The following is a 26,022-nucleotide window of genomic DNA, read 5'->3' on the forward strand; positions in this document are numbered from 1 at the left end:
GGAACAAGGATCGACTCGGGAGTAAAGGCAAAGGTAGCCGGTGAATGGCCCCTCCCAGAGGGAATAAAAGAGGACTGAAAGGGGAGTGGGGTTTTGCAGGAAACAATTAGTTCCATTCATTACGGTGTTCCTCACTCCTTGCCAAGCATTGTCTGCTACGGCGTGGCGTTTGGAAGCTATTGGCCTGGCAGCTCTCCAAACCTGATCGAAGTCTGTGGTTGTAATTTTACCCTTGAAAAGGACCGTTTGCTGGGTGTGAATGATAGAAATTCACATTTAGCCTAAGAACAAAGGGCTTTGTCGGGACGAGGAGCCTGGTGATTTTTGCGGTCAGGACAAAAATGCACTTTTCTTGCCTAGTGCCAAGAACTGGAAATTCCCCTTTTTCCAGCACAGGAAGCTCACCTGCTTTCCGGCATGGAGACCCGTTCATTGGGGGGGGGGAGGGGTTAACGGAGCAGAGAAGAGACTGGACTCAGCTCCTGCAACCTCCCCCACTCCCCACCCCAGGGAAGGAGGCAACCTTGTCTAGACTTTCAAACTCCCCCGACCCCCTCCCGCAACCTTCCCTCTGCCAATACCCCCCCTTGCCACTGACTGACAAGCCCACCCAAGTTCAGCAGCCGAACGACCCCCAACTTCCCAGGAGAGAATGCCCCGTTGCACCAACTGTCTGTCATCCCCTTCCCCGATCCGTGTGTGTGTGTATGTGCGTATGCGCGTGTGTGTGTGTGTGTGTGCTTCAAGTCTGCCGGAGAGGAAGGAAAACAAAATCCCTCCAGTTTCAAGAGCACCGTCGTTTCTCTCTTCCCCGCCCCTCCGGTAATAAGCTAGAGGTTGCAGGAAATGGGAACGAGAAAGAGAGACAGAGAGAGAGAGAGAGAGAAAGAGAGTGTGGCATTTTTAATTACTGTCAACACATCGAGAGGGGAAAGGCTTCAGGTGCAAAGCGGAGGGGGAAGGAGAGAAGCTTTCCTGCCCCACCCCTTCCCATCAAGGCGGACACCTTGGCAATTTCCCTTCCATTCTCACTTTGACAGCTGGGGAGGGGCAAGCCTGAGGCCCCCCCCCCTTTTTTTTTTTTACAAATTCTCAGCTGCTGAGATGCTGTGGAAGGGACAGGCTGAAAAACTGACCGAGCAGCAAACCCGCAATCTTTATTTGGGGAGGAGGGTGGAATTTCTACCCTTGTATATTCTGCTGAGTTTGACGCCTTTGGTTCCTAACACCCTGCTGTGGCCCGCCAGCGGTCAGTGGAGCTGGCGGCAGACTCGGACAGTGAGGAGGTTGGGGAGGAACCTGGGCCAGTCCTGGAGTCTGGGGAAGGCTCTGATGAGGGCTCTGCGTCAGAGGCAGAGATGGGGCTGGGGCCATCTGATAGTTATCAGCTGCCTTCAGAGTAGGACATCAGTGGGGAAGATGAGCAGCTGGAGCCTGTTCTCAGTGTGCTCATGCACAGAGCTGCCAGAAGAAGGGAACAGCTAAGGAACAAGGGTCGACTCTGGAGTAAAGCCACAGGTGGACGGTGAATGGCCCCTCCCATAGGGAATAAAAGAGGAGCGAAAAGGGGAGGGTTGTTTGCAGGGAACAATTAGTTCGTTTAATTAGTGTGAAGATCTGTTCCTGACTTCTTGTCAAGTAATTTCTGCTGCAGCGTGGCGTTTGGAAGCTATCGGCCTGGCAACTCTTCAAGCCTGATAAAAGGTCTGTAGAAAGACTGTTGGCCAGGACTTTGCTGGAAAGGAATTCACTTTAACCTAAATAAAAGGGGTTTTACCGGGACGAGGAGTCTGCTTCATGATCTTGGGAAGCCTAGGTTGGAACAGATCCCAAAGACGCAGCAGAAGAGAGGAGAGAGAAGTCGATTGTGGGAGGTAGGAAACTCCGCACATGGGCAGGAAACGCTGTGTGGCACCCTCTCTTGACATCACTGCTTCCCCCCACTCCCCGAGAAGCTCGAAACAGCTGAAGCAAAAATATCCAGATGTTTTGAAAGCCTCAGAGAGACTTGGTTGAAGTGGGTCAGCCCAGTGGCATGTTGGTGGTCCATAGCATTGGACCGAGATGGATTTTGAACGTGGATCCCTCGACCGGAAAAGCATCCGATGGCCGAATCGATTCAAAACTATTTGGATCGTCCAATGCTTCTGGCGGTTTTAAACTACGCGCCTGTTTTTTAGAGACATCCCCCCCCCACAAAAAAAAAACCATTGAATCAGGCCGGATTGGGAGATTCAAATTGATCCGAATGCGCAAAACAAATGGGATTGATTTCTCACAATTGATTCAAGGGCAGAATCTGGCTGAATTCACCCACTTCCAGCAAAAATGTTCAATTTTTTTTTTTAAAAAAAGAAATTGAGCGCAATAAGGACATTGCTGCAGAGGGAAGGGATTAAAATAAAATAAAATCTTTACGAGCCACTATTTATGGAAGGCAAGATAAGGTTCTGCCAAGCCACAGTTAACAGAGGTGATGGTATGTGGTGGAACTTCTCCGTTCAGGGGCAGTGTATCACGGCGTTATCAGATGGGAGCAGGAAAAGGTTAGGGCTTCAGAAACACAATGCAGCTCATAGTGACCCCCAACATTTGAGAATGGCCCCACCCCTGCCTCTGATGCAGAGCCCTCGTCCGAGCCCTCCTCAGCCTCCAAGACTGGCCTGGTTCTCCCCCAGCCTCCTCACTACTGTCTCGGCTGCCAGCTCCCTCCGCTGCCGACGGGCCACGACAGGCTCAGACCCCCCCAAACCCGAGAGCCATCCTGACTCTCAATTCTCGACTCTTGACGAATGTCTCTTTTCCTTTATGTACACTGAGAGTATTTGCACCAAGGCAAATTCCTTGTGTGTCCAATCACACTTGGCCAATAAAGAATTCTATTCTATTCTATTCTTTCTCATTCTATTCTATTCTATTCTATTCTATTCTATTCTATTCTATTCTATTCTATTCTATTCTATTCTATTCTTATTCCTATTCTATTCTTTCTCATTCTATTCTATTCTTTCTTATTCTATTCTTTCTCATTCTGTTCTATCTTATTCTATTCTCTTTCTCCTATTCTATTCTATTCTTTCCTATTCTATTCTTTCTCATTCTATTCTTTTATTCTATTCTATTCTCTTTCTCCTATTCTATTCCATTCTATTCTATTCCATTCCATTCCTATTCCCTATTCTATTCCCATTCTCTATTCTATTCTATATTTATTCTATTCCTATTCCTATTTCTATTCCAATTCTTTGTTCTATTCTATTCTATTCTATTCTATTCTATTCTATTCTATTCTATTCTATTCTATTCTATTCTATTCTATTCTATTCTATTCTACTCTACTCTACTCTACTCCTATTCCTATTCCCTATTCTACTCTATTCTATCCAAGAAAAAACTCCCCAAATCTTTTTCTCTTAAACTGCAAATCCAGCTAAGGGCAGCGTGAGTTATCCAGGGTGTGTGTGTGTGCGTGTGTGTGTGTGTGTGTGTGTGTGTGTGTCCCCTTTGTTTTTTATCCTTGTATTAATTTATAGTTCTGTGTGTTTCATTTGCGAAACCTCGCTCCCCAAGTTGGGAGGCGTAAACATTTAATCAACCGATCGATTAAAAATAAAATAATTAAGCTGGCCGTGGGGGGGGACGGGGGGGGAGAGAGGACGAGGGGGGGGGGACAGCCAAGGTGATTGATCACAACTCCAATTGGGAAGTTGAGGAAGGGGAAGGACTGGGGGGGGGGGCTGGAATGACTCCAGTTTGAGGAGGGGAGGAGGGACAATGGGACGCGCGCGTGGCATTGATCCCCAAGCGATAGATGGCTGGGCTTCGCCAAAGCCTGATTAAAGCTCAGCGTCTCCGCGAGATGATTAAACCGCTATCACCTTGATTAATTTTTCAGAGGATGCAGCGGGAGCCTGGAGCGTGTGTGTGTGTGTGTGTTGCATTTGTGTGTGTGCACGGAAAGGAGGAGGAAGGGGTGAAAAAGGAGAATTAGCAAAGAAAATATCCAAGGATTGCCGTCCAAGAGCAGATCCAAAAAAAAAATGGTAGAAAACAGCCTTTGAAAGAGGCTTAAGGACCCCTTGGATATTAGCATGCTGAGAGCGAGCCCCAGTCGGCCTTATTGACAGCTGCCTATTTACCAGTGGAAAGAGGGAAAGGAAAGAGGGGGTTTGAAAAGGGGGGTGTTTCAGGCCCCCTACTCATATGGAAAAGGCTTTTAGAAGTTCAAAGAGAAGGGGGCCACTTTGCAAATTGTAGGTTGCATTTAACCGATTAAAACAAAACAAAAACAAAGCCAAAATTGCTTTGGGATTTTCCAGTATGATTTTTATCAGTAAGGGAGGGTAAGTTTTCACGCACGCACCCCAAATCTAGGGAGATTAAGAGAGAGGTGGGCTTCCTCCATCCTTCGGTGTTTCTCAGTGTCCCTCGCCAATCCAAGTGGACTTGCAGCTGGACTCACTGACGAGAGCGTTCCCCCTACGCAAGGTTCAAATCTCCCTCTTGGGACTTGACACCCCCCCCCCAAATAAAGTGGAAGTAGGATAATAAAAACAGGAGAGTTTTGCTTGCTTTTGCTAATGTCACGAAGGAGCCTGTGCCATCTGGAAGTCTACACCCGCAAGGGGCACTACTACCCTCATTGTATTATTGGTGTGGCTTGAGTTTCCAACTATTTTTATGACGGTTGCAAAGCAAATCCTATGGTCTTTAAGCAACTCCAGTGGTTGATAAACAAATCCAGCACACCCGGTGGGTTTTATTTTTATTTTTGCTGCAAATGCGAGGCAGTTGCCAAGCCCCCCGAAAATCATTTGACTGGGCATGTTTTGCGACGGTCGAAAGTCCTTTGCAGACCCACAAAAGCACCCTTTCTGAGGCTGTCCTTAACTTCGGACTGTTGTTAAGCGAGGACCACCCGTAACTTTGCTGGTTGGGAAAGAGGGCTTAAGAGGCAGGAAGGGGAAGAGAAAACAAGGAGAAGGATTCAGGGCACCACATTTTTAGCAAACCTTAAGGAGGAAGGGAAGGATGACCTATCTGGAAAATACTCCAAAAAGATTGTTAACTGGTAATAAATTTGAATAAAGAGGGGAAGTAGGCCAGACAGACTTGATTAAAGTTCAAAATAATTTTGAAAATAAATCTTCTCAAAGACAGGAGCCTGGAAATGAATCCTTCCTTCTTTCCTTCCTTCCTTCCAAAAAGAAAGCAAATACAACTCCACTACCAAATCATAAGAGAATTTCCTTTTCTCACCTTTTGGGGATTCGCTTCGAGATTTTTTGCTCTCCAAAAGACAGTCTCCGTTGCTACCTGGCACACAGATTTTCCTTTTGCCTAAAACTTCATCTAGAAAGGGGAGGGAAGGAAGGAAAAAAGAAAGGAGGGAAGGAAGGAGGGAAGAGAGAGGAAGAGAGGTGAGAGGAGGGAAGGGAAAGGAGGAGAAGGGGAGGGGAGGAAGGTAAGAGAAAGGAGGGAGGGAGGAACCAAGGAAGGGAGGGAAGAGAAAGGTGAGAGAAAGAAGGAAGGAAGGAAGAAAAAGAGAGGGAAGGGAAAGGAGGAGAAGGGAGGGGAGGAAAAGAGAGGAAGAGAAGGGAAAAAAATGTCAGCTGGAAACGCACAATTAGGCACACTGTCCACCGTGTCTCCTCTACCACAATCTGTGAGCCTTTTGAGGCTTGCAAACACACACTCACACAACACACAGCCCCCCCCCCCAATACAGATACCCCCCCCCAATGCAGCTGAGGAAAAGAAAGCGAGGGAGGCTCGTGGCTGGGAGCATTCGCCCCCGTTTCCCTAACCCGGCTCCCAGCCCTCCTTGAGTGTGCAGCTGCTGATCGATGCCGAAGGCTCCCAGCCATAAATTTGCAAAAAAAATATATAATAATCTACTTTTATTTCCTTACTTAACTGCATCATTTGATGGGCTCCCTTGCATTTCCCCCCAACCCCCGGAGGCTTCCTGAGCCTTGAGGTAAAACATGGGAGGGGGGGGGGTGTTCTGGGGAGGGGGAGGAATAGGGGGGAATTTCTCCTCCCCCTTCACTCTAATGTACAGCCCCTGATCTTCCTCCATCGTCTCTGCAGGTTCAATCCCCCCCCCGCCCCACCTTTTGAGGAAGGGTCAAACTCCTCCCTCCTGCCAGCCAGTGCAAAATATATAATCCACAATTACACTCCCACCCCACGTTGCCCTTCTTTTCCCATGCACATAAAAAAAAAGAGAAAAAAAAATCAATATTCTTTCATAATAAGGCTGGGGTGGGAATTGAAAACCCGTGGAATAGGGGGCCGGCGAAAAGAATTCATCCTTGTTAGGCTTCTAAGCTTCTTCTCATCCAATCTTTTTCTCTCTCTCTCTCCCCTCGCCCCCCTTCCCCCCAATTATTCTCCAGCAAAAAAAAAAACTTGTGCAAAACAAGCCATAGACGTGCAAGCCAGGTTCCTTTCTGTTTAAGGAGAAGCCAAGATTCGAGGTTGAACGAGCGTGCGGATTTTAAAAAGAGCTGGGAATATTTCCTTGCCTCACCAACACCACAACTGCAAGAAACCGAAAGGGGATTTTTTTTAAAAAAATATGCAAATTGGGTTATTTAAATGGTGGGTGGGTGGGGGGTTTCCCCCTCCCCTCCCCATCTGCCTTGTTTTAATCAGCATGCAAAGTTAGAGGTTATGGAATTTAACGGGGCCCGACGTGGATTTTATTCGCTTTAATTCGGCGTTGATTTCGCCATGGGATGTTTAAATAGAAGCCCACCGATGGGGTTTGTCTATAAACCCCGTGGCACCCATCATAATTTAAAGGTTTTTTTGTGGGGGGGGTGCCCAAAAACAGAGGTGAAAGAGCCCCCTGCCAAACTTGCCAAGGAGGATGGGCGGTGTAGTCTGAGGCATTGTGTGATGACCCGGGGCGTGACACAAAAATAACCAAGTCACAAAAATAGAATAAATTTCCTTTAATGCCTCCAACTTGGCCCCCCAGTGTCCAATTATCCTCGGCTGGAGATCAAACTCTTCAAAGAACAGTCTACAAAGGGAAGAAACGCAGTCCGAATCCAAAGTAAAGATAATTAGAAATTTAAAAAAAACCCAACACAAACCACACTGAAGTAATTAACACAACGGGCCAGGATGATAAATTGCAGACTTCCAAAGGATAACGCAGCAACTACAGTAGGGAGGACGCCAAAACCCAGATAAGCCTTGACCAAAATAATACACGCTTTGCTTCCAGCAACTTTGCCATGTGCAGTTTGCCCTTTTAAACAGTCTTTCCAGCTGCAGCCCATACAGGGGATCAAGGCCTTTTCCTTCCCTGTAAGCCATGTTGCTCCCTTCTCCGTTCCTTCTTGTGTGCCCTAGGATGAAGAGGGGTGGGTGGGCCTGGGTCGTCCTCCAAATTCCTCTCCCTTGCTCTACCTCTCCCCTGCTCTGCCCAGCCAGACTGTGCCCTTCCCCAGTTTCTTCCACAGCTACCCAGAGCCACACTCCCACTCCCTGTCAGCTGCTCAGCCTCCCCCTCCGAATCAGATTCTGACAGGGGCATGACAGAGAGGTTTAGTTTACCTACAGTTTACCAGGTAAACCATCTAGGAAGGCAACAACAGTGGGTTAAGTTTTTACAGGTCGTTTTTAATCCTGGCACGGGGATTTTAATATCTTGATTTCGTTTTTGAATTCACGGTGCCCAGTCAAGAGTCTATTTCAACCAGAGTGGGCTACAAATATTGGAAAATAAACCCTCATGAACACAGGTGATGAACAAGAGTGCAGATTCGGTAATTAGGATGAATGAGAGCTTGAATAAACATTTTCAAGAGCAGGTTTTTCTGTGCAATGCTCAACCAGGGTTTTTTCTTTTTTTTATTCCCTGAAAAGAAAAATATGGTCTGAAAGAAATCTAACATATGTTTGGGCTCTGACAACCAGGGTTCCTCTGAAAACCAGTGAGAATCTTAATTATCTCCAGGACTGCTAATCTAAGCCTGGATGCGCAAAGCTGCATGTTTGATTCTTGATGCTTAAGTTTTGTTTTGGTTTTTTTTTTCCGTGTGGGCTGCCAAGAGCCGAACGTAATAAATAAAAAGAAAACAGTAAATAGAAAGAGAAGCCAAGCTAATAATGACAAGAGAAGACGCCTACGGTAGTCAAATCTGGGCTTTTATGATCAAAGATTCAGAAATAAATCCCAACTCTCACATCTGCTCGCCACACATTCACAGACCATAAACCCTGAGCGCAAATGTGTACAAATGAGTTTTCCCCCGTTGGGAAAGGTCTGCTTTTAAATCTCATTTGAAGCAAAGACCGTTTTTTCCAAAGAAGGACCAAATTAGCTTTCCCATCAGAAATGTGGAGGCCACAAATTCTCTTGAGCCTCGGATGAGCCTTTCCGAAAAATCCAGATTCCCAGCTAGGGTTAGAGGAGATCACAATGACACTGCAATGAAGGAAGACCTCCATATCCCTTCGCTTTTCTTGCCTGGGTCTCATCAAGCTAAGATCCATCAAACCAGGTCTTCGTGGAGACCAAGATCGCCATCAATCGGAGGGGCACCATCATTGGCGATAGTCCCAATCGTCCGATGAAGGAGAAACTGACCAGGGAATGAGAACATCTTCAAATCCAAGGTCCAAAGGAAAACATCCACACACCAGCTATCCTTCCAAGCATAGGTAGTCCTCGACTTACAACAGTTCTGTTCCAGCTCACCAAACACGACAAACCCTCGGAAAGTTAACTCAAAATATTCCTTCATTAGGAGCACCAGCAGCTCCGGCAAAAAAGTTTTGTCTCTCGCCGCAGACTAACTAAGTCCAGCCAGCCAGGAGATGAATGTCAACTCATAAAATATTTTTAGAGTCTTTTTAGAATTGCCAACAGAAAGAGGGGGGGGGAGGGGTTTGAAAGAGCAATGCGGCAGCTTGGAAATCGAAAGTGCATTCGATAAATGTTTTCGAAGATAGTAACTAGGTGACTGAAGTTTCTGCCGGGCAAAATTCTAACTGGAGATCATGATTGATGACTCTGGGCTAGGGATGTGTCCCATTGGAGAATATATGAATTATGATACGCCCAGAGGGGTGGGGGAAAACTAGGGTCAAGGTTGATGATGAATTATGTGTCTCGGAGTCGGCTATACCCAGGCAATGCCAGACATGTTAACTCCCAATAAATCCTTTTTAGGTTTTGGAAGTTTGACTCGAGACTCACGATTTAATTGGGGGTAACTAGCCGGAATCCTGACAATGAATAGTTGTGTGCCACATCTATCCATCTCTGCCCCCTTCCTTTTATCCCCAGAGCTAGGGTGGGATGTCACTAGCAGTGATGGCTCGTCCGTCCCAAGGACCAGCCCATAGATTTCCACTGTTCTCCTCTCCTCTGCCTTCTGTGCATCTGTGTCAGGCAATGGACCCAGCTGTTCCTCATCAGCCGCCTCCAGACCTGGAGGCTGTGGACTCTCCATCTGAAGGCTGACAGACACCCCAGGCTCTGCCTGTCTCTCTCTCTCTGTCTCTCTCTCTCTCTCTGCCAACTCCATTCCCTCTTCCCCCTCACAGCTCTAAGGTTGCCTTTAAAAAAAGACAAATCTCAGAATCCACCTTTTAAGAAGATGAAGAATTTAAGAATTAGATTCATCTTTTTAAGATAAAAATAGCACACCCTTTTCTCTCCCCCCCCCCACAACCCTGTCTAACAAATGCTTAAGACTTAGAATCCTTCAACTCTACCCAAGATGGAGAACGACGGCCCTTTCAGGACCTGTGGATTTCAACTCCCAGAATCCCTGGCTCAGGAATTCTGGGAGTTGAAGTCCACAAGTCATAAAGGGGGAGGGGGGCATCATTCCCCATCTCTGAACTACACCTTTTCCACCTTTTCCTTTCATAAAAGCTGCAAAAACTGTCCACTGAAAGGAGCCACTCAACCTGCGAGGTTGCCAGCTGTCTCCTGGTCTCGCCCGCCGGGTGCCAGCTCTCCATATATTCTCCACCTTTCCCGGTTTATCACCTCTGTTGGGCAACGGGCCAATCCTATGCCAGGCGTAGGATCGGCACCGCGTGACTTTCTCACACCTCGCGGCCCAGAGACGCCATCTTGGCTCGCAGATGCCCAGGGGTGGCAACCTCGTTGTCCCTGAAATGTCCCCCGTCAATCACGGGGCTGCCCACCCCTCCCCCACAGCCCCTGCCGGCCTTTGACAGCTAAAGTTAATTCCCCCCTCTTTTTTTTTTATCCCCTTAATCTGTCATCTTTATCAGGCAGGGGAAGTGCCAAGCGGCGTGCTGGTAGCCCCCAGTCCCGATCAATCTCCACATTACAGCTGACAGAATGGTGCTAATAACTTATTGATCTGGTGTTTGCCGAGCCCTGCCGGGGCCGAAGAGGCTGCCATTGATTGGCTGGGGGGGTGGGGGGGGGAGGAAAGAGCCACGCGGAGAGGAAAGGCTCCAAATAGTGTCTTCCCCTGGGTGCGACGGGGATTAGTGGGTGGGGTGCGCGCGTCGGAGAAGAAAACGCACGACGAATGACTGTGAAGGGCGACCACAGGGAGGGAAGAGAGACAGAGGGGAAAGAAAGCATAAAGGCGTTGGATGCGTGGGAAAAGCAGATCTTGGAGGAGGAGGTGGGAAAAGCACCACAAGGTGACCTTCTCCAGCTTTTTCTTTGAGGCGGTGGGGAGGAGAAAAATCTTGCAATTTTCTTTTGGGGGTCCCTAGAGATTTGTATTGACACGGTCTCCTGTCGGAAGATCCAAGGGGGTCTCTCTTACCTTTTAGGCCTCCAGAGGGGTGTATAGATCTGGCTGTTCCCCGCCAAGCAATTGAGCTACACTTGGGGGGCGAAGCTGGGTGGGTGGGAAGGACGGACGGACTGTGTTTCAATGTATCCTTGGATTGGCGGCTACAAGGTGTCTAGCATTGCCCAATTTTGGATGGACGGTCACATTAAGGCCTGCAAGTGGCTGGGAGTACAGGCAAGATAGAAAAATGGAGGAGGGATGGAATGGAGGGATGGATGGATAGATGGATGGGCAGATGGATAGATGGAAGGATAGAGGGATGGATGGACTGTCCCTCCCTCTCTCCCATTGTAGTCATAAGTTGAGGACTGTTATTTGCTGGGGGGGATGTCTATTTATTTTTTTCAAAAACTATTTCACTAAACTTTCCCGAGTCTCCTTTTACAGTTTGAAACAATTCAGATATTCTGCTGGTTTGAGGAAAAAAAAAACCTCTTTAAAGAAAAAAATCAAAATGTGATGGAAATAATTCAAGATATTCTGCGGGTTCGGAAAACTTCCATTCAAAAAAAAAAAAAACCAGAACGGAGGTGCTTTTCCCAGAAAAGGAGGTGGGAAAAGACATTTAAAAAAAAAAACCCTGGACTGCCACTGTCAGGAATGGTCTCCTGCTTGGGTGGCGGAGGGTTGGACTAGATGACCCACAAGGTCCCTTCCAACTCCGTCAATCTGTTAAAAAGTGCTCTGGGAACAGAAGAGGAAAATAGAAGAATATGGAGGGAGGGGGATTTAAAAGCGAGACGTGCAGGGAAGGGATGCAGGCTGCCCAGCGGTCGCCATGCCAAGTTCTTTAATTGGTGGGGCATTTTCTGACCCCCCGCCCAAAATTCAGGATGCTCAATTAGCTCCCCGGGGAGAGGAAGAGGCCAGCTTGATGGGCCCTGGCCGACCCAATTATTGGGGGAACCAGCAGGGACCCCGGTTAATTCATATAAGCTGCAGAGCTGCATGAAGAGGTTTTAACTCCTGCACCCCGGTTCCCCTTGAGTCGTGTCTCATTGCAAAGCCTCACACACACACACACACATAGCCCCCCCACCCAAAAAAATGGGGAAATGGAAATGAAAAGAGGGCGGGGGGGGTGGAAATTTGTGAGATTTGGGTACACTCCTCCGGTGCTTCCATTCCAAGCCATTCTCCTTTTTTAATCCTTCAGTTTAAATCAGCACCCAAAGCAGGCGTGAGAAGGAAGGTCTGGCACTCCGAACACACAGACACGCACACACACAAGGAACACACAAATCTATAACGTATCGATCCCCTTACATTTGCACAAGGCCAAAAACAGGAAAGGCAAACTATGGGCTGACATAGACAGTGCACGTTCCTGCCTTTTAAAATAAAATAAAAAAATAAGAAATTTTTTAAAAAGGAAGCATTTAAGCTTTGAAAAAGGCCGGTGCGAGAAGATGCCCATCAGAGAAGGCAAGGTATACATACCCCCTTGGGGGGAGATTTTTGATGGTTGTATCATTAAATAAAATAAAACAGAGGAGCTAAGACTCACAGGGGGGCCTTGGCCTAATTAATATGCTTTTTTAAAAAAAAAAATGAAATCGCATGGTTGAATTTCAGGGTTTGAATTCTTGGGGGTGGGGCTCTGAGAATTGCAGACAGGAAATAAAAGGTGGATCTTAAAAAAAAAAAGACAGAAATTTAGAAGATAAAATAATGGGATTGGAAGGGACCTTGGAGGTCTTCTAGTCTGACTCCTGCTCAAGCAGGGAAACCTAGCCGTGGACTTACAAACAGTCCATTTAGTGACTGTCCGGAAACTACAAAGGCGCTGAAAAAAAGTGACTTCTGACCATTTTTCACACTTATGATCTTTGCAGCAACCGCCACAGTCACGTGATCAAAATTCGGACAGAACAGAATAGAATAACAAGAGTTAGAAGGGAGTTTGGAGGTCTTCTAGTCCAACCCCCGTCCTTCTTTTCATCAGACTAGACACACCCAATTCCCGCAACTGTTCTTTCAGCCTCCAGTCCCCTAATCATCTTTGTGGCTCTTCTCTGAACTCTTTCTAGATCAGAGGTCTCCAAACTTGGCAACTTTAAGACTTGTGGACTTCCAACCACAAGTCTTAAAGTTGCCAAGTTTGGAGACCTCTGTCCTAGATGCTTGGCAGCTGGTTCCTATTTATGACGGTCGAGGACTAACTGCAAAGCTAGCAACAGAACGGAAAAATCCAAGTTAGCAACTTTAGCAGAGGTGCTCGATTCAGGGGTTCCCTTCCCTGTACCCCACAAGTCACTGCCACTATCTTGCTTTCTGAGCAAATTTACCTAACCGGATAGAAAAAATAGGATTTGTTGACCCCGCAGACGCGCCAAATCCTCTCAGGTGCCTCTCTGGCGTTCATCCCTTTGTGTGCTGCTATCAATTAAGATTAACAACAGCCTTTATCCCTGCCTGCCAAGAATATTGCCGTACATCCCATCATCCTGCACGGGAATTTTACCACGAGAAGCCACGGAGGCGGTCAGGTTAGGAAGAAAAGGTTCTACTTAGTGCACCTGGAACAGCAAGGGAAGAAAAAAAGAACAACCCACAAATCCTGCAACAAATGGGGAATTTATCTATCTATCATCTGCGAAAGACCCCTCACGCATCATCACAAAACCATAAAGCTCACGCATCATCTCCAGAACCATAAAGCTTACAAACTTGAAATTTGGCACGTATGTTCCTCTTGGCTTCTAGGGGCTCACTAAGAGAGGATTTTTCAAAATGACCATCAGAGCATTAGTATTACCTATATTATTATTATTAACACGCTCTGATGCTAAAGAGTTCTACTCCCCCTCCCAACTGAAAAGAAATCTCTTCCAAGTGCCAAACACAAGTAGAGGAGTTTCAGTTTCAGAGCACCAAGCAGCTTTAGGATAGAACAGTTGAGCTAAGCCACACCCAGGCTCCTTGCTGTCTCCTTCTTGCTCACAGAGGAAATACTGCTTCACTTTCCAAACAGCCCTCAACTCTCTCACACGCTGACAGGATGCTAGCCAGGTGAATATCGATGGATGCTGGTAGGCAGAGGCAGAATTCCACCCCATTATTTTCCTCCCCCCAAACTAAGCCCAACCACATAGTTTCGTAGCGAAGCACGGGTATCCAGCTAGTAAATCATCAAAAACGTGAACGGTTTTATTTTCAGACGGAATTCTGCTTTTCGCATCTCCCTGATACGAAGCAAAAGGCCGCAAAGTTTCAAATTCCCACTGCTATGGCTACACTTCCCTTCCTCCTTCTCCTCTGCTGAGAGACCCATAATTCTGTTCCACTTCTCTGTTTCCCAGCTGGGCATTTGAACAAACTATAGACCCAGAGGCTGGTGGGGTGGGCGGGATTTCCCCTCGTTTCCCTAGGCTTCCCTTCCGTGCGTTGCCAATTTCGGGACCAATTACTGGAGCAGAGACTGCATTAAGGTCTCTTTCCTTTTACTCTGGAGTAGAAGGAGGAAGGTTTGAAGGGGCGAACCAACATCTGGATGTGCGAAGGATTACAGAAGTCGGTTCTACTTGCGGAAGCAGAAGCCAGCCGGACGAGCGAAAATATTGAATCACTGGACTGGAAGGACAGAGTGGATAATTCAATTTAGCCTTCCTGCTCTCCACTTGGCCCCGAGCAGATTTTTTTTTTATTACCCAGTCAATGCTGGGGGACCGTTTTTAACTCTGCACCTCCCTCCTCTCTGGAAATTTGTTGCGATCTTTGACGCAAACTGTCCTGCCACCCCCAAAAATAATAACAACAACAACACCCGTGGTCTACAAGAGGGCTAAAAAATTAGGCTGCGAGAATCCCACCAACCACCAGCAGAGGGCAGCCGAGAGGTGGCATTTCCTGTGCCTTTGTCTCTCTCTCTCTCTCTCCTGCCCTCTAATGGTGACGTAGGTTTTCACAACACGAGAGAAAAAGCAAAATCCCTTCTTATTGGGTGGGTGAGGGTGATCTTAACCACACACTGCCTTACTCCATGATTAAGAGATGTCGGTAATACCTCCCGGGTCCCTGGTGGGCCAGGCTGAGTGAGAAGCAGCTAAGTGTTGCATCAGAGATCTTAAGAACACCTCAATCATTGACAGCCGCTCTGAGAGAGCAAAATCGATGCAGCAATTAGATTTTATCAGCATCCTCCCTCTCTCCCTCTCTCTCTGTCTCTCTCTCTCTCTCAATCTTTCTCTCTCTCAAATCTCTCTCCAGCCCCTTCCTCTTTTCCATGAGCTCACGAGGCCACATTATAACTGGGCTGGGGGTACATCCTGGCCTCAAGGAGACCATTTTCCATTTGCAGGCTGGGGGGTTTCTTTTGGGGGGTGGGGTAGGTGGGTGTGAGGTTAAACGATGCCAAAAGCCACCAGAGCCCTTGGCAAGCTGGATGTTTGTGCAATTAGCAGGATGCGCTTTGAAAAACGAAACACGGAGTGCAAAGATAATCCAGGACTGTGGCAAGAAGGCGGCTTGGCTCGATTCCTGAAGACTAAGACAGCATCTTGCCTCACGCTGAACCATTATCAAGTGCTGCAGAGGTGGGGAGGCCACCCAATCTCCAGGGTTTCCTCCCCCCCCTTTTTTTAAAGTGATGGGTACCTTTTAGCCTCCTTCCCAAACCCAGGAGAATCTCGGGGGGAAGAGGCAGGAAGGGAGCAGGCTCCTCACTGTATTGGTTAAAAAAAAAAAAAAAGATGGTTAAAAATTTCGGCAGCAAAGGGACAGAACCGAGGCTGCAAACTCCAAACAGCGGTGGTCTCTCCAGTGGCGGGATTCACCGGTTCGCACCAATTCGGGAGAACCGGTTGTTAACTTTCCCGTTTGGAGAACCGGTTCTTGGAAGAAATCATTAGGGCAGAGAACTGTTGGTTAAATTCTTTGAATCCCATCCCTGGGGGTCTGTGGATTGAACCCCTGTCCCTCTGCCCAATAATTAAAAACTAAAACGAGTAGACGGACGGACGCGCCTCTGTATACGTTTCGGGGTTTGGTAAAGTTTTGCCGACGGGCACCCAAGGAAACAAAACAGACCTTGATTCAGCTTTGAGCATATGAGCAGGTTAAAAATGGGTTCTACTTACACAATTTGGGGAAGGGGGGAAAGTGGGGGCGGGGAAGAGGGCAGTGGGTGGGATTCAAAAAAATTTAACAACCGGTTCTCTGCCCTTGCGATGACCCCAAGGGGCCTGGCAGAAAAGCAACGAAGTCACAAAAGTAGGTGAAGTCCCTTTAATTCCTCCAACCTGGCCTCCAATGTCCAGTTATCATCGGCTGGAGAAAAAGAACTCTCCCAAGAACAGTCTTTAAAGGGCAGAAATTCAGTCCGAACCCAAAGTAGGTGTAGATTGATTATAAATAAAAACCAACACAAACCACTTGCTGCAGCAATTAACGAGACGGGGCAGGAGAAGGGATTGCAGACTTCCAAAAGATAACGAAACACACGCAGTTGGGAGGACGCCAGAACCCAGATAAGGCATGACAAACCAAGTTAATTTCACGCTTTGCTTCCAGCAACTTTGCTGTGTGTAGTTTGCCTTTTTAAACAGTCTTCCCAGCTGCAGCTAATGAAGGGGATCAGGGCCCTTTCCTCCCCCGTAAGCCATGCAGCCCACATTGCTCCCTTCTCTGTTCCTTCTTGTGTGCCCTAGGATGAAGAGGGTGTGGGCCTGGGTCATCCTCCAAATTCCTCTCCCTTGCTCTACATCTCCCGTGCTCTGCCCAGCCAGACTTTGCCCTTCCCCAGTTTCTCCCACAGCCACCGGAGCCACACTCCCACTCCCTGTCAGCTGATCCTCCTTCTCTCGGTGTCAGATTCCAACAGGGGAATGACAGCCCTCATGATTTCTTCCAACAACCAGTTCGCCAAACTGTGCGGAAAGTGAATGACCAGTTCTCCCAAACTGGTGCGAACCAGCTGAATCCCACAACTGGGAGAGGGTCCTCCCTTCTAGATCACGCCTCTCTTTCGAAGTTTTAAATGCCTTCTGAACCCCTCTTCCCTCCCAAGCCAATCGACTCCCTCGTTCCTTCCTTACAGGGAGCTGGGAAAATATAACCATGTTTTCCAAAACAACAAGATACCCGTATCCTCTCTTTTCTGGGCTTATCTCTGGGTCTCAAGCACAGCTGAGTTTATGTGATGCTGCCCAGCTTTGCGGGGAAACTTCTGGGGTGAACGACAGCTGAAGGGCACCTTCGCTCGTCTGCCACCCACCTCCCCATTTCTCCACTGGGGAGGAGGGAGAAAGAGATTGACCTTTCCCTCTCCCCCTAATTCTCCCCCTAATTCTGAGGGCAGACAAGCCGCGCCGCGCTCTCTGTTGACGCTCCGAAAAGGTCAAACGGCAGCAGAAGGTGCAAATAAGGGGAGGGGGAGAAGGGAGGGAGTGCAGGGAGGGGGGAGCCCTCCACACACACACACACACACACACGATCCGCTTTTGATTAATGAAATTACACAACCCACCACACAGCCTCGTTTTGCACCGCTGCCTGCCAAACTCCCCCGGAGGCTTGTTCAGTTTCCGGGGCTCGAAAAACACACACAGGTGGCCGAATCCAGGAGCGGATTTCAACACCCTCCCATCCACGCCCTTCTCTCTCTCTCTCTCACACACACACACCCCTACGTGCAAACACCACACACACAAAGCAGACTCCCTCCGCGTTCCTGTGTGCTACTTACCTGCTGCTCCCAAGCCAACTTCCAGGCTGCTTCGTTTGAACTCACAGCGGTTCTGGGTCTCGGGCATGCCGAGCTGCCGGCTCTGGTTAAGACTGGAGAGGAAAGAGGTCAGATCACCGTTTTGGCTGTGAAGGAGAGAGAGAGAGAGAGAGAGACAGAGAGAGAGGAGAAAAGGGCTCACATCAGCATCTCCGGGAAACCTTCTCCGCTGCGCCCCTCCAGGATTTAACCAAGCCCCTCTGTCATCTACAAGTTTTCCTTCCCGCTTCTCTTCTGTTTTTTTTGTCTATGTCCCTTCTTTTCGCGCACAAGCCTGTTTTTAATTTCATCGCACAAACCGAATCGTGCATTTTAAAAAAAGCGAGCTGGGATTTTTTATTGTTTTTTTCCCTTTTGGCTTCTAAGCTGCCATGTGGATTGGAGATGGAGAGGTTTGTTGGTTTTCTGGGCCAATTTTTAGGAAGTGGGGAATTGTGCGAAGGTTCTTTTTTTCTTTCTTTCTTTCTTTCTTTTCTTCCAGCACTCCCCTCTCGTCAAGGAAAATCCACTTGCTGCAAACAAGGGATTGATCTAAAGGCAGCAGAGGAAGTGTGTGTGTGTGTGTGTGTGTGTGTATCTGGAGAAGGACGTCCCCTGTCCAAAAGATTCAATCAATCACCCGATTCTCAGGGAGATACCGACAGAAAAAGGAAGACGACATTTCCAAATTGGTTACCATCCAGCACTCCACAGAACCATCCACCACGCTGCTCGAGGATGATGGGAACCGTAGTCTAATTGTTCCACCCCTTTTGGATCAACAGAACAATTCACAGGGCGGTGGGGGGGGAAACATGTGACTCACTTGGAAAGGTAGGGGGAAATTGTCGCAGGCCTTATTTATTTATTTGTTAAACTGATTTGCCACCCAACTCCCCAAAACTCTGGGCAGTTCACAGGTAAAACCAAAAATATTTTTTTTAAAAAAACTCTGCGTTTTTAACTATCCACACAGGACGTTTATCCAAATTGTTTTTTTTCCGAGAGCGAAGGTACTTGCAAAGCACAGACGCAGTTTAATAACTGGGACCCCGGATTTAAGATGAATTTGCACCCGGTCTTTGCATTTTCACAAACCGTGCACAAGATCTGGTTGTTTAAAGGGAATCGGCAATAATAAAAAGAAAGAGAAAAACAACGTGCACAAGAGCAGACATTCATGGAAATGGTCAGCGCTTAAAATACACACAAACACACATCACATTCCTCGGTGCTGTCACTCAAATGGCTCTCCATGCTCCTGAATACATCAACCCTTATTACAGTGTTGATTCATCATTTCAGAATCGAGCAGCGTTTTGCTAAAGACCGGTCTAAAAACAAAAGAAACGCAAACTTCCAGGATAAAGGAAGAAGAAAACCAGGAAGGGGGACATTTCTGAAGAGGTTAAGGCTTAAGGTTGCACCTTAAAAGTCCCCAAATTTGCCAAATCTGAATTAGGACCAGCCCAAATCCGTAGACTGTGAAGTTTTCCAGAACCCCATCAGCAGACAAGAAGAGTCGGGGAGGGGGAAAAAGGCAAGGATTTGTAAATTGCAAACCTGTTGCGTCCCCAAAATCCACAGGCATTTTACTCACCTGATCCGGAGAGAGATGAAAAAAGGATACTATCTGGAATAGTACCCTCGGCTGAACACTTTACAAGTCCTCCTTTCCAAACAGCACATGCATGCACACACACAACGATAACCCACAATGTTTGTGGGTTACAACACACCCACAAACACGCTACGTCCCGACCACAGTTTAAGAGAAAGGGCACTTCACCCTGCGTAATCTGTCGTCCCCGTACATGTGGACATCTCAACATTCAGCAGGCAAAAATGTGATTTCCCCCTCCCCCAAAAAGGCCCGACGCACCTGAAGAAGTCACCTGCCGATTCCCACAGGTGTTATTTCCCTCCTTAGCCTCTTCCTTCCCCAACGATCCCAACCGCAGCACCACCCCTTTTTCGAACCCAGCGTTAAGATTGGAAAGCTTACTACGCCCAGCCAGACTAATTCGCAGGTGAGAAGGCAGCTGGCTTATGGATTGATCTGCGTCCCAGAAGGCCAGTAATTCTTAAAGCTTATCGTAGCCTAGAAGCACCTCGGAGGTGCATTAGGCAAAAAAAAAAAAAAAAAAAAGAAAATGTCTGCAAAGGAGTTTAGAGGATTAATTCGAGGCGATTATCGGTTCCTATTCATCATGCAAATCGATACACCTCTGCATGCAGGACAGGGAAAAGCTGCCATCAACGTAATAGGCCAAGGGCATACGTCCATGCATGAGGCTGTCCAGCTTAAACTCCCATCCTGCTTGAAAATACTCAAGCGCATTGAAGAAAAGAAGGGGTCAAGCTATTGTCCAAAGCGCCAAGGCTGGAGAAGAACCAACAGATGGAAACTAATCAAGGAGAGAAGCAACCTGGAATGAAGGAGAAACTTCGTAATGGAGGACAATTAACCATGAATATTAATAACAATTAATAACAATTAATATTCAAAATATTTCTTATTATTTCATAGTCACTTTTTTTTTCAGTGCTTGTCGTAACTTTGAACGGTCGCTAAATGAACTGTCGTAAGTCAAGGACTACCAGCAGTACCTCTTATAACATATACAACTGCAGGATGTTTAGGGGAAAAAAAACCAACCTGTGCAAATGGGTTTAACATCTGTACTGATTACCTCAATTAATGGGAATGGCTACCTTTATAGGTAAGACGTAAGGGTATGACGATTCATTTAATGACCGTTCCAAGTTACAGTGGCACTGAAACAAAGTGATGTCAGCTTTGGAAGGCATATTGGCACCAGATGCTTCCACGCTGCCACATTCTTGAGCCTGGGAAAATGGGAGGAGGGGAATTTCTTGGGAGCTATACGTTTAGACATAATAGCATTCTTTTTCTAAGTCAAGGTCATGTTATTACTGCACCTGGGTGAAGGGACGACTCAAGCTGGAATGGATGGTGATTGGAGCATGTGATGCAATGATGGGTACAGGGGGTGCATTTGTAGTTTTTTTACTTATTGCAAGGAAACTCAGAACTTTCAGAATCGGGATTTCCCAGATGGGCCAGTTTACTACCCAAATAAAAAAAGAACTTTTGAAAGAATGTCTGTCTCGGAGTTATTGGTTGGAGTGGGGGTTTTCTGGAACGCTGACATGTGACGCGCTTACAAAACCTTTCAGTCGTGTGAAACCCCGAGAAGAAGAAGAAAAAAACCAGGACTAAAACAGCTTTTAACAAACATCTCCAGTTTGGAAGTGGCTCCAGAGGTCCAGTAGTGTGGGAAGCGGTGGGGGCCATGATTGACCAGGAGATACCCTTGGTGGAGTGGGATGGGGAGTGAAACCCCCGTGCCTTCCTTCCCCTCTTGGCCACCAACATCTGTGCCTAGCAAACAGCTGGATGAGACTTAATAGGGTCTGTTTCTGGTTTTCCTTCCAGGATGCCCTGCAAAGTTTGCGCCAACTTTTGATTGTTGTAAACCTTGGCTGTTTTCCTGCGCTGTTTATGTTTTATTCCCCCGGGCACCCGCCCAATGGGAACGGGTCCAAGGGTTCTTGAACTTTCCCGGCAAGGGGAGTTTGGAGTCCTTTCATCCCCGCCAAAGAAGGAACACCCCTCCCCACCGTTCCATCCTCCCCCTTGTGTGCATCCCAGTAATTCAAAGCAGAGCCTGAAGGACACGGACTCCACAGAAAAACCCCGTAAGAGACGCAGTGCAAGGTCAGCGTCTCTGCCGGGGAGGTAAAACCATGGCTTCTGAGTCAGCCAAAAGCAAGGAAGGAGATCCGACAGACAGCAGCTGACAGCTCCTTGATCCGAGCCCCCTCCTTCCCTCCCCCCTCCTCTGAGCCCCCACACCTACCCCTCGCACAACAAATGCTTTGCCTTCCTCTTCCCGTGATTGGCAAGTCAGTGGCAGGCAAAACAGGCCAGAGAGGATGAATTGTTCTGATCGAGGCTTCCCGAGACCATAATTAAGCACGTGCTTAGTTAAAACAACTTTGGTTTTATTTCAACGCTGGGAATTATGTGCATTCCCAGCCTGTAATGAGTCCCAAACAGTCCCCTGAGATAAGCACCCACCTTTCTTCTCCTTTGAATTGCTGCCAACAACTAAAGTGCCAAATAAACTGTAAAAAGCCACCGGAATACAAAGTCCACGCAGAGCTTCAAGATTGAATCCGAACAGAGTGAACGACTTTGCTTCCCGCAAATGACTTAATGACCAAGTTGCCAGGCCCAGTTCTCATCGCTAAATGAGGACTACCTCTATCAGCTCACATTATAGGAAACGGCGAGGCAGCCTAGTGGTGAAGACGCTCACCTCCCACTCAGAAGGTTGAGAGTTCAATCCTAGGTAGCAATCCTTGAGAGAGAAGAGAAAATATCTGCTGTGAACTCCGGATAGGCGTTGGGAAGAGCAGCCAGCCAGTAAATGCTCAGCTCCATCCAGTCACTCTGACTGTGCCCTGAATTAAGGGATTCCAGGGTCGACTGGACATCCACTTGTCTGGAATGGTAGAAGGACTCATGCTTGAACAGGGGGTTGGACTAGAAGACCTCCAAGGTCTCTTCCAGCTCTGTTATTCTGTATTTTGAGGGTTTTTTTTTTTAATATATTGTGTATTGTTTTTGAGCAAGTAAGGATTTCCTTCCTTCCACAAGAGGCAATGGAGCGTTTTTACAAGAGAACACCACTCATCGCTTAAAAAGAAGAGGCATGCTTTGAGTTACACTAACACAACAGCCATGTGTGTTAACTTCAAAGCCCTGGGAAAGGAAAGAAGGAAGAATTGCGGCAACAGACCTAAAAAGATAACAATCTTTTCTTCTTTCAGGAAACAGAGGAGGAGGGGGGAGAAATAGAAGCCATTTCACTTGTTACTAAGATTTGATGCCAAGCGGAGGAAGAAACCAGCTCGTTCCTAATTAAGATTTTATTTTTCATCAAGGACGGCAGAGATATGGACCCCAAGGAGGGGGTTAGACGGCACAAGGACAACAAACAAAGGAAATTAAGAGAGGCAGATCAAAGAAAAAATAAAGGGAAGAAGGCAGATTTAAGGATCACACACACACACACACACACACACACACACCCTTCAAAAGGTGCCTGTTGTGGACTGCTGGCAGCCTGTGAAGACAGTCAGACAGTGGGGACGGACATGGGCTAGTCCGGGAATCGGACGAGGGTCCTGCATCTGATGCAGAGATGGGGCCGGGGCCATCTGCTGACTCCGGAGCCTCCAGAATCTGACAGCAGCGAGGCAGAGGAATAAGGGGAGCCTGTTCCCAGTGTGCGTATGCACAGAGCTGCCAGATGGCAAAAACAGTTAAGACAAAAGGGGTGACTCGCGAGTAAGGCTTGGAGGTGATTGGCCCTCCCATAAGACATAAAGGAGGAGCAAAGGGACAGGAATCTTTGCAGGAAGCAACTTTGTTCGTACTGGTCGGTTTGAAACCTGAAGCTTGGTGTCAAATTTGTATTCTGTTTTGGCCACATATCACTAACTGGAAATGTAGTCGTTGGCAGCATTTCAAGGAAGATAAAGGTGCATGCTGATCAGACTTATCCTGAAGGACTTTGGCAGACTTCCATGGGACTCTTTACCAACTCATTACAGGCTGTGAATGAATAAAATTCACAGCCACTGAAATAAAGAAAAAGGGGGTTTGGGGACTAAGGTGTGTTAGTGTCTCCGTAAGCCTTGATCAGAACACCTGCTGATTTGGGAAGGGAAGACTTGAAAATACTTGGCATCTCTGCCAACGTGCCAAAATTCCAAATGCAAAAGTTCAGGATAAAAATGGAAGCAAAGATTAAACCCTTATGGGGACGGGGGGTCTTTCTCCCTTCTTTTTTAGTCTCCCTGCTTCTCTTTTATCTTCTTCTCTTCTGTCAGAACCTCCCAGAAATCTGGATATTTCAGCCCGTTTTGGAAATGATCGTCAGATGTACCGTCGGGATTTCACTTCGCCTTTCTTCATGACCGAGTTGCCATCGTGGACGCTAAATGAGGACTATCTGTATTCCTACTCTAGGGGGCCCCCAATCTCTTTGTCGGGTTCCTCGTGACTTCTGAACAACATTCACACCTAAGCTGGTCACAAACGAGGATGGGAAGCGATCGTGGTTTGGCAGGCAGGATTCAAACCAAAGTTAAATTGCACGACAATGAGATGGAGCCAGATTGATTCCAGGGAAAACGCAATCCTTTTTTCTCTTTGAAGAGGTCTACCTTGTGCCAACCTATCTGCAGAAAACTCTACACACACAAACTCACACACACAAATACATCCACGAGAAAGAGCTGCAAAGTTACAGAGGCCTCCAAAAGGATCCAATCCATTCAGAAAAGATTCCAAGCTTGATTGAGGACGGACGGCTCATATTTAAGGCATGAAATATTAAATACTAGCTCGATACTCAGCCGATGATAACTGGACACTGGGGACCAAGTTGGAGGAATTAAAGGGACTTTACCTACTTTTGTGACTTGGTTTGCTTTTGTGACACGCCCCTTCGGTTCACCACAACCAAGGTCTTGCCGACGATGGAAATTTTCCACTCACTTTTGGTCGTAAAGAGGACTGCTTGGAAAGGCGGGGGGAGAAATCCCATGATTTTTACACACACACACACACACACACACACACACACACGAGCACACACTTTCAAAGCTCCCTGTCAGCTGCATGTAAAACCAGTTTCACGATCAAGATTCGGCATCAAAGCCTTGGAGGTTGTCATCCAACACATTTTTATGTCTTTTTATATATATATATATATATATATATATATATATATATATATATATATATATATATATATATATATATATATATTTGCCCGCTGGGAAAACCCACACTCCCATTCATCCTCGTGGCAATCATTCCCATCCACCGCGCCGGATAATTAAACACCCATCTTTATACAAATGAATAGGTAAGAAATGAAATTAAATCCCAATTATCTTCTATCTCTCTTCTCCCCCCTCCCGTAGGCAGCAGCTTTGCATATTCCTTCCCACCCCCTGTTCCCCTGGCCCTGCAAAGCTCAACCAACCAACCAACCAAACCCGCTCCTCTCTGCATTTTTCAAGTTTCTATGGTGTTATCTCCAATTAGATTTCCCAGACAAAACCCGTGCCTCGCTGCAGCGGGGTTATTCATTCAATTGAAATCAAATTACTAATAATTTGCAAGCTATCGGGGCTGCCTTGTGGAGGTGGGGTAGACAGGGGGCAAAAGAGGTCTCCTTTATAAATTACTAATAATTAAAAGAGAGAAAGAGGCAGGCAGGGGACGTTCCAAGCAAGCGGACGTGGCATCGCCTTCCATTTTAACCTTCTCAGCTGTTCGTCCTCTTAACGCGCCATCCGAGGGCGAAGAGTTTAATAAGGTGACCCAGATGGGTCCTTCAACCTCACAGCTGAGCTCTTCCTCCTCCAAGCTCAGGGAGAGACAGAGGAAGAGACAAAGATGGGTGGGGGAAAAAAAACCAAGATCTGCTAAGAAAACAGGCTGGCTTGGAATGACATCATCATCACCAACCCTACATTTTGGGGGAGGGGGGGGAACTGTTATGACCTAGGTTTCCCCAAAAGCACGAAGCCGACTCCTCGTCCCGATAAAACCCCTTTTATTTAGTTTCCAGTGAATTCTCTCCAGCAAAGTCCTGGACAACAACAATCTTTCAAGAGATTTCACAACTACAGAACTTTACTTGGAGAGCTGCCAGGCCGATGTCTTTCAAACGCCACTCTGTGACAGACACTACTGGGCAAGAATGCAGAAACAGATCTTCACCCAAATGAACTAATTGTCTCCTGCAACCACCACTCCCCTTTTGCTCCTCTTTATTCCCTATGGGAGAGTCCACCTGAGCCTTTACTCCCGAGTTGACCCTTGTTCCTTAGCTGTTCCCTTTTCCTGGCAGCTCTGTGCATGCACACACTGGGAACAGGCTCCAGCTATTCTTCTTCCCTACCGATCTCCGACTCCGAAGGCAGCCGATAATAGTCGGAGGGCCCTGGCCCTCCCTCTGCCTCCAACGCAGAGCCCTCGTCAGAGCCTTCCCCAGACTCCAGGACTGACCCATGTTCCTCCCCAACCTCCTCACTGTGCGAATCTGCCGCCAGCTCCGCTGGCAGGCTGCAACCGAAACTAGGAATTCAGGAAGTGAGCAAGAACACTGCAAAAATTGGTCAACCCACCCATTTCTTTTGCTTACCCTTATCTTCGACGCAGTGGCCAGCGACACAAGAAAGCCTTGATGTTTACAAGGAGGCATCTACACCTGCTTTCCAACCATACATTGTTTTAAGTTCGGAGCCTTTTTAGGTGACACCACACAACCCAAAGCTGCTAATTCAGGCTGAAGAACAGGATAAGGGTTACAGAAGGCAGGAAGGAAACAAGTAACCTCAAGAAGGGTTTTTGGAAAGCATGGTGCACAGCACTGTAGGTTGTGCTAGAACTTC

General features: G+C 47.3%; 1 protein-coding gene across 4 annotated transcripts in view; it reads right to left on the minus strand.

Moving 5' to 3' along the window:
* Nucleotides 1-26,022, minus strand: part of SAMD11 (sterile alpha motif domain containing 11) — a 79,176-nt gene that overhangs the window by 24,365 nt on the left and 28,789 nt on the right. For 2 of the 4 annotated variants that reach the window (XM_087914917.1, XM_087914915.1), the window contains exons 4-5: nucleotides 17,500-17,624; nucleotides 5,260-5,352 (exon numbers count right to left, since the gene is read on the minus strand). In XM_087914917.1, the coding sequence (XP_087771043.1) occupies nucleotides 5,260-5,352; nucleotides 17,500-17,624 (218 nt within the window). The remainder of the gene's footprint in view (nucleotides 1-5,259; nucleotides 5,353-17,499; nucleotides 17,625-26,022) is intronic. The other 2 variants (XM_087914918.1, XM_087914916.1) reach the window with 1 other exon arrangement.

Source organism: Pseudonaja textilis, chromosome 18, assembly GCF_049901715.1.
Source record: "Pseudonaja textilis isolate UNSWEBS1 chromosome 18, rPseTex1.2, whole genome shotgun sequence".
Classification (NCBI taxonomy): Eukaryota; Metazoa; Chordata; class Lepidosauria; order Squamata; family Elapidae; genus Pseudonaja; species Pseudonaja textilis.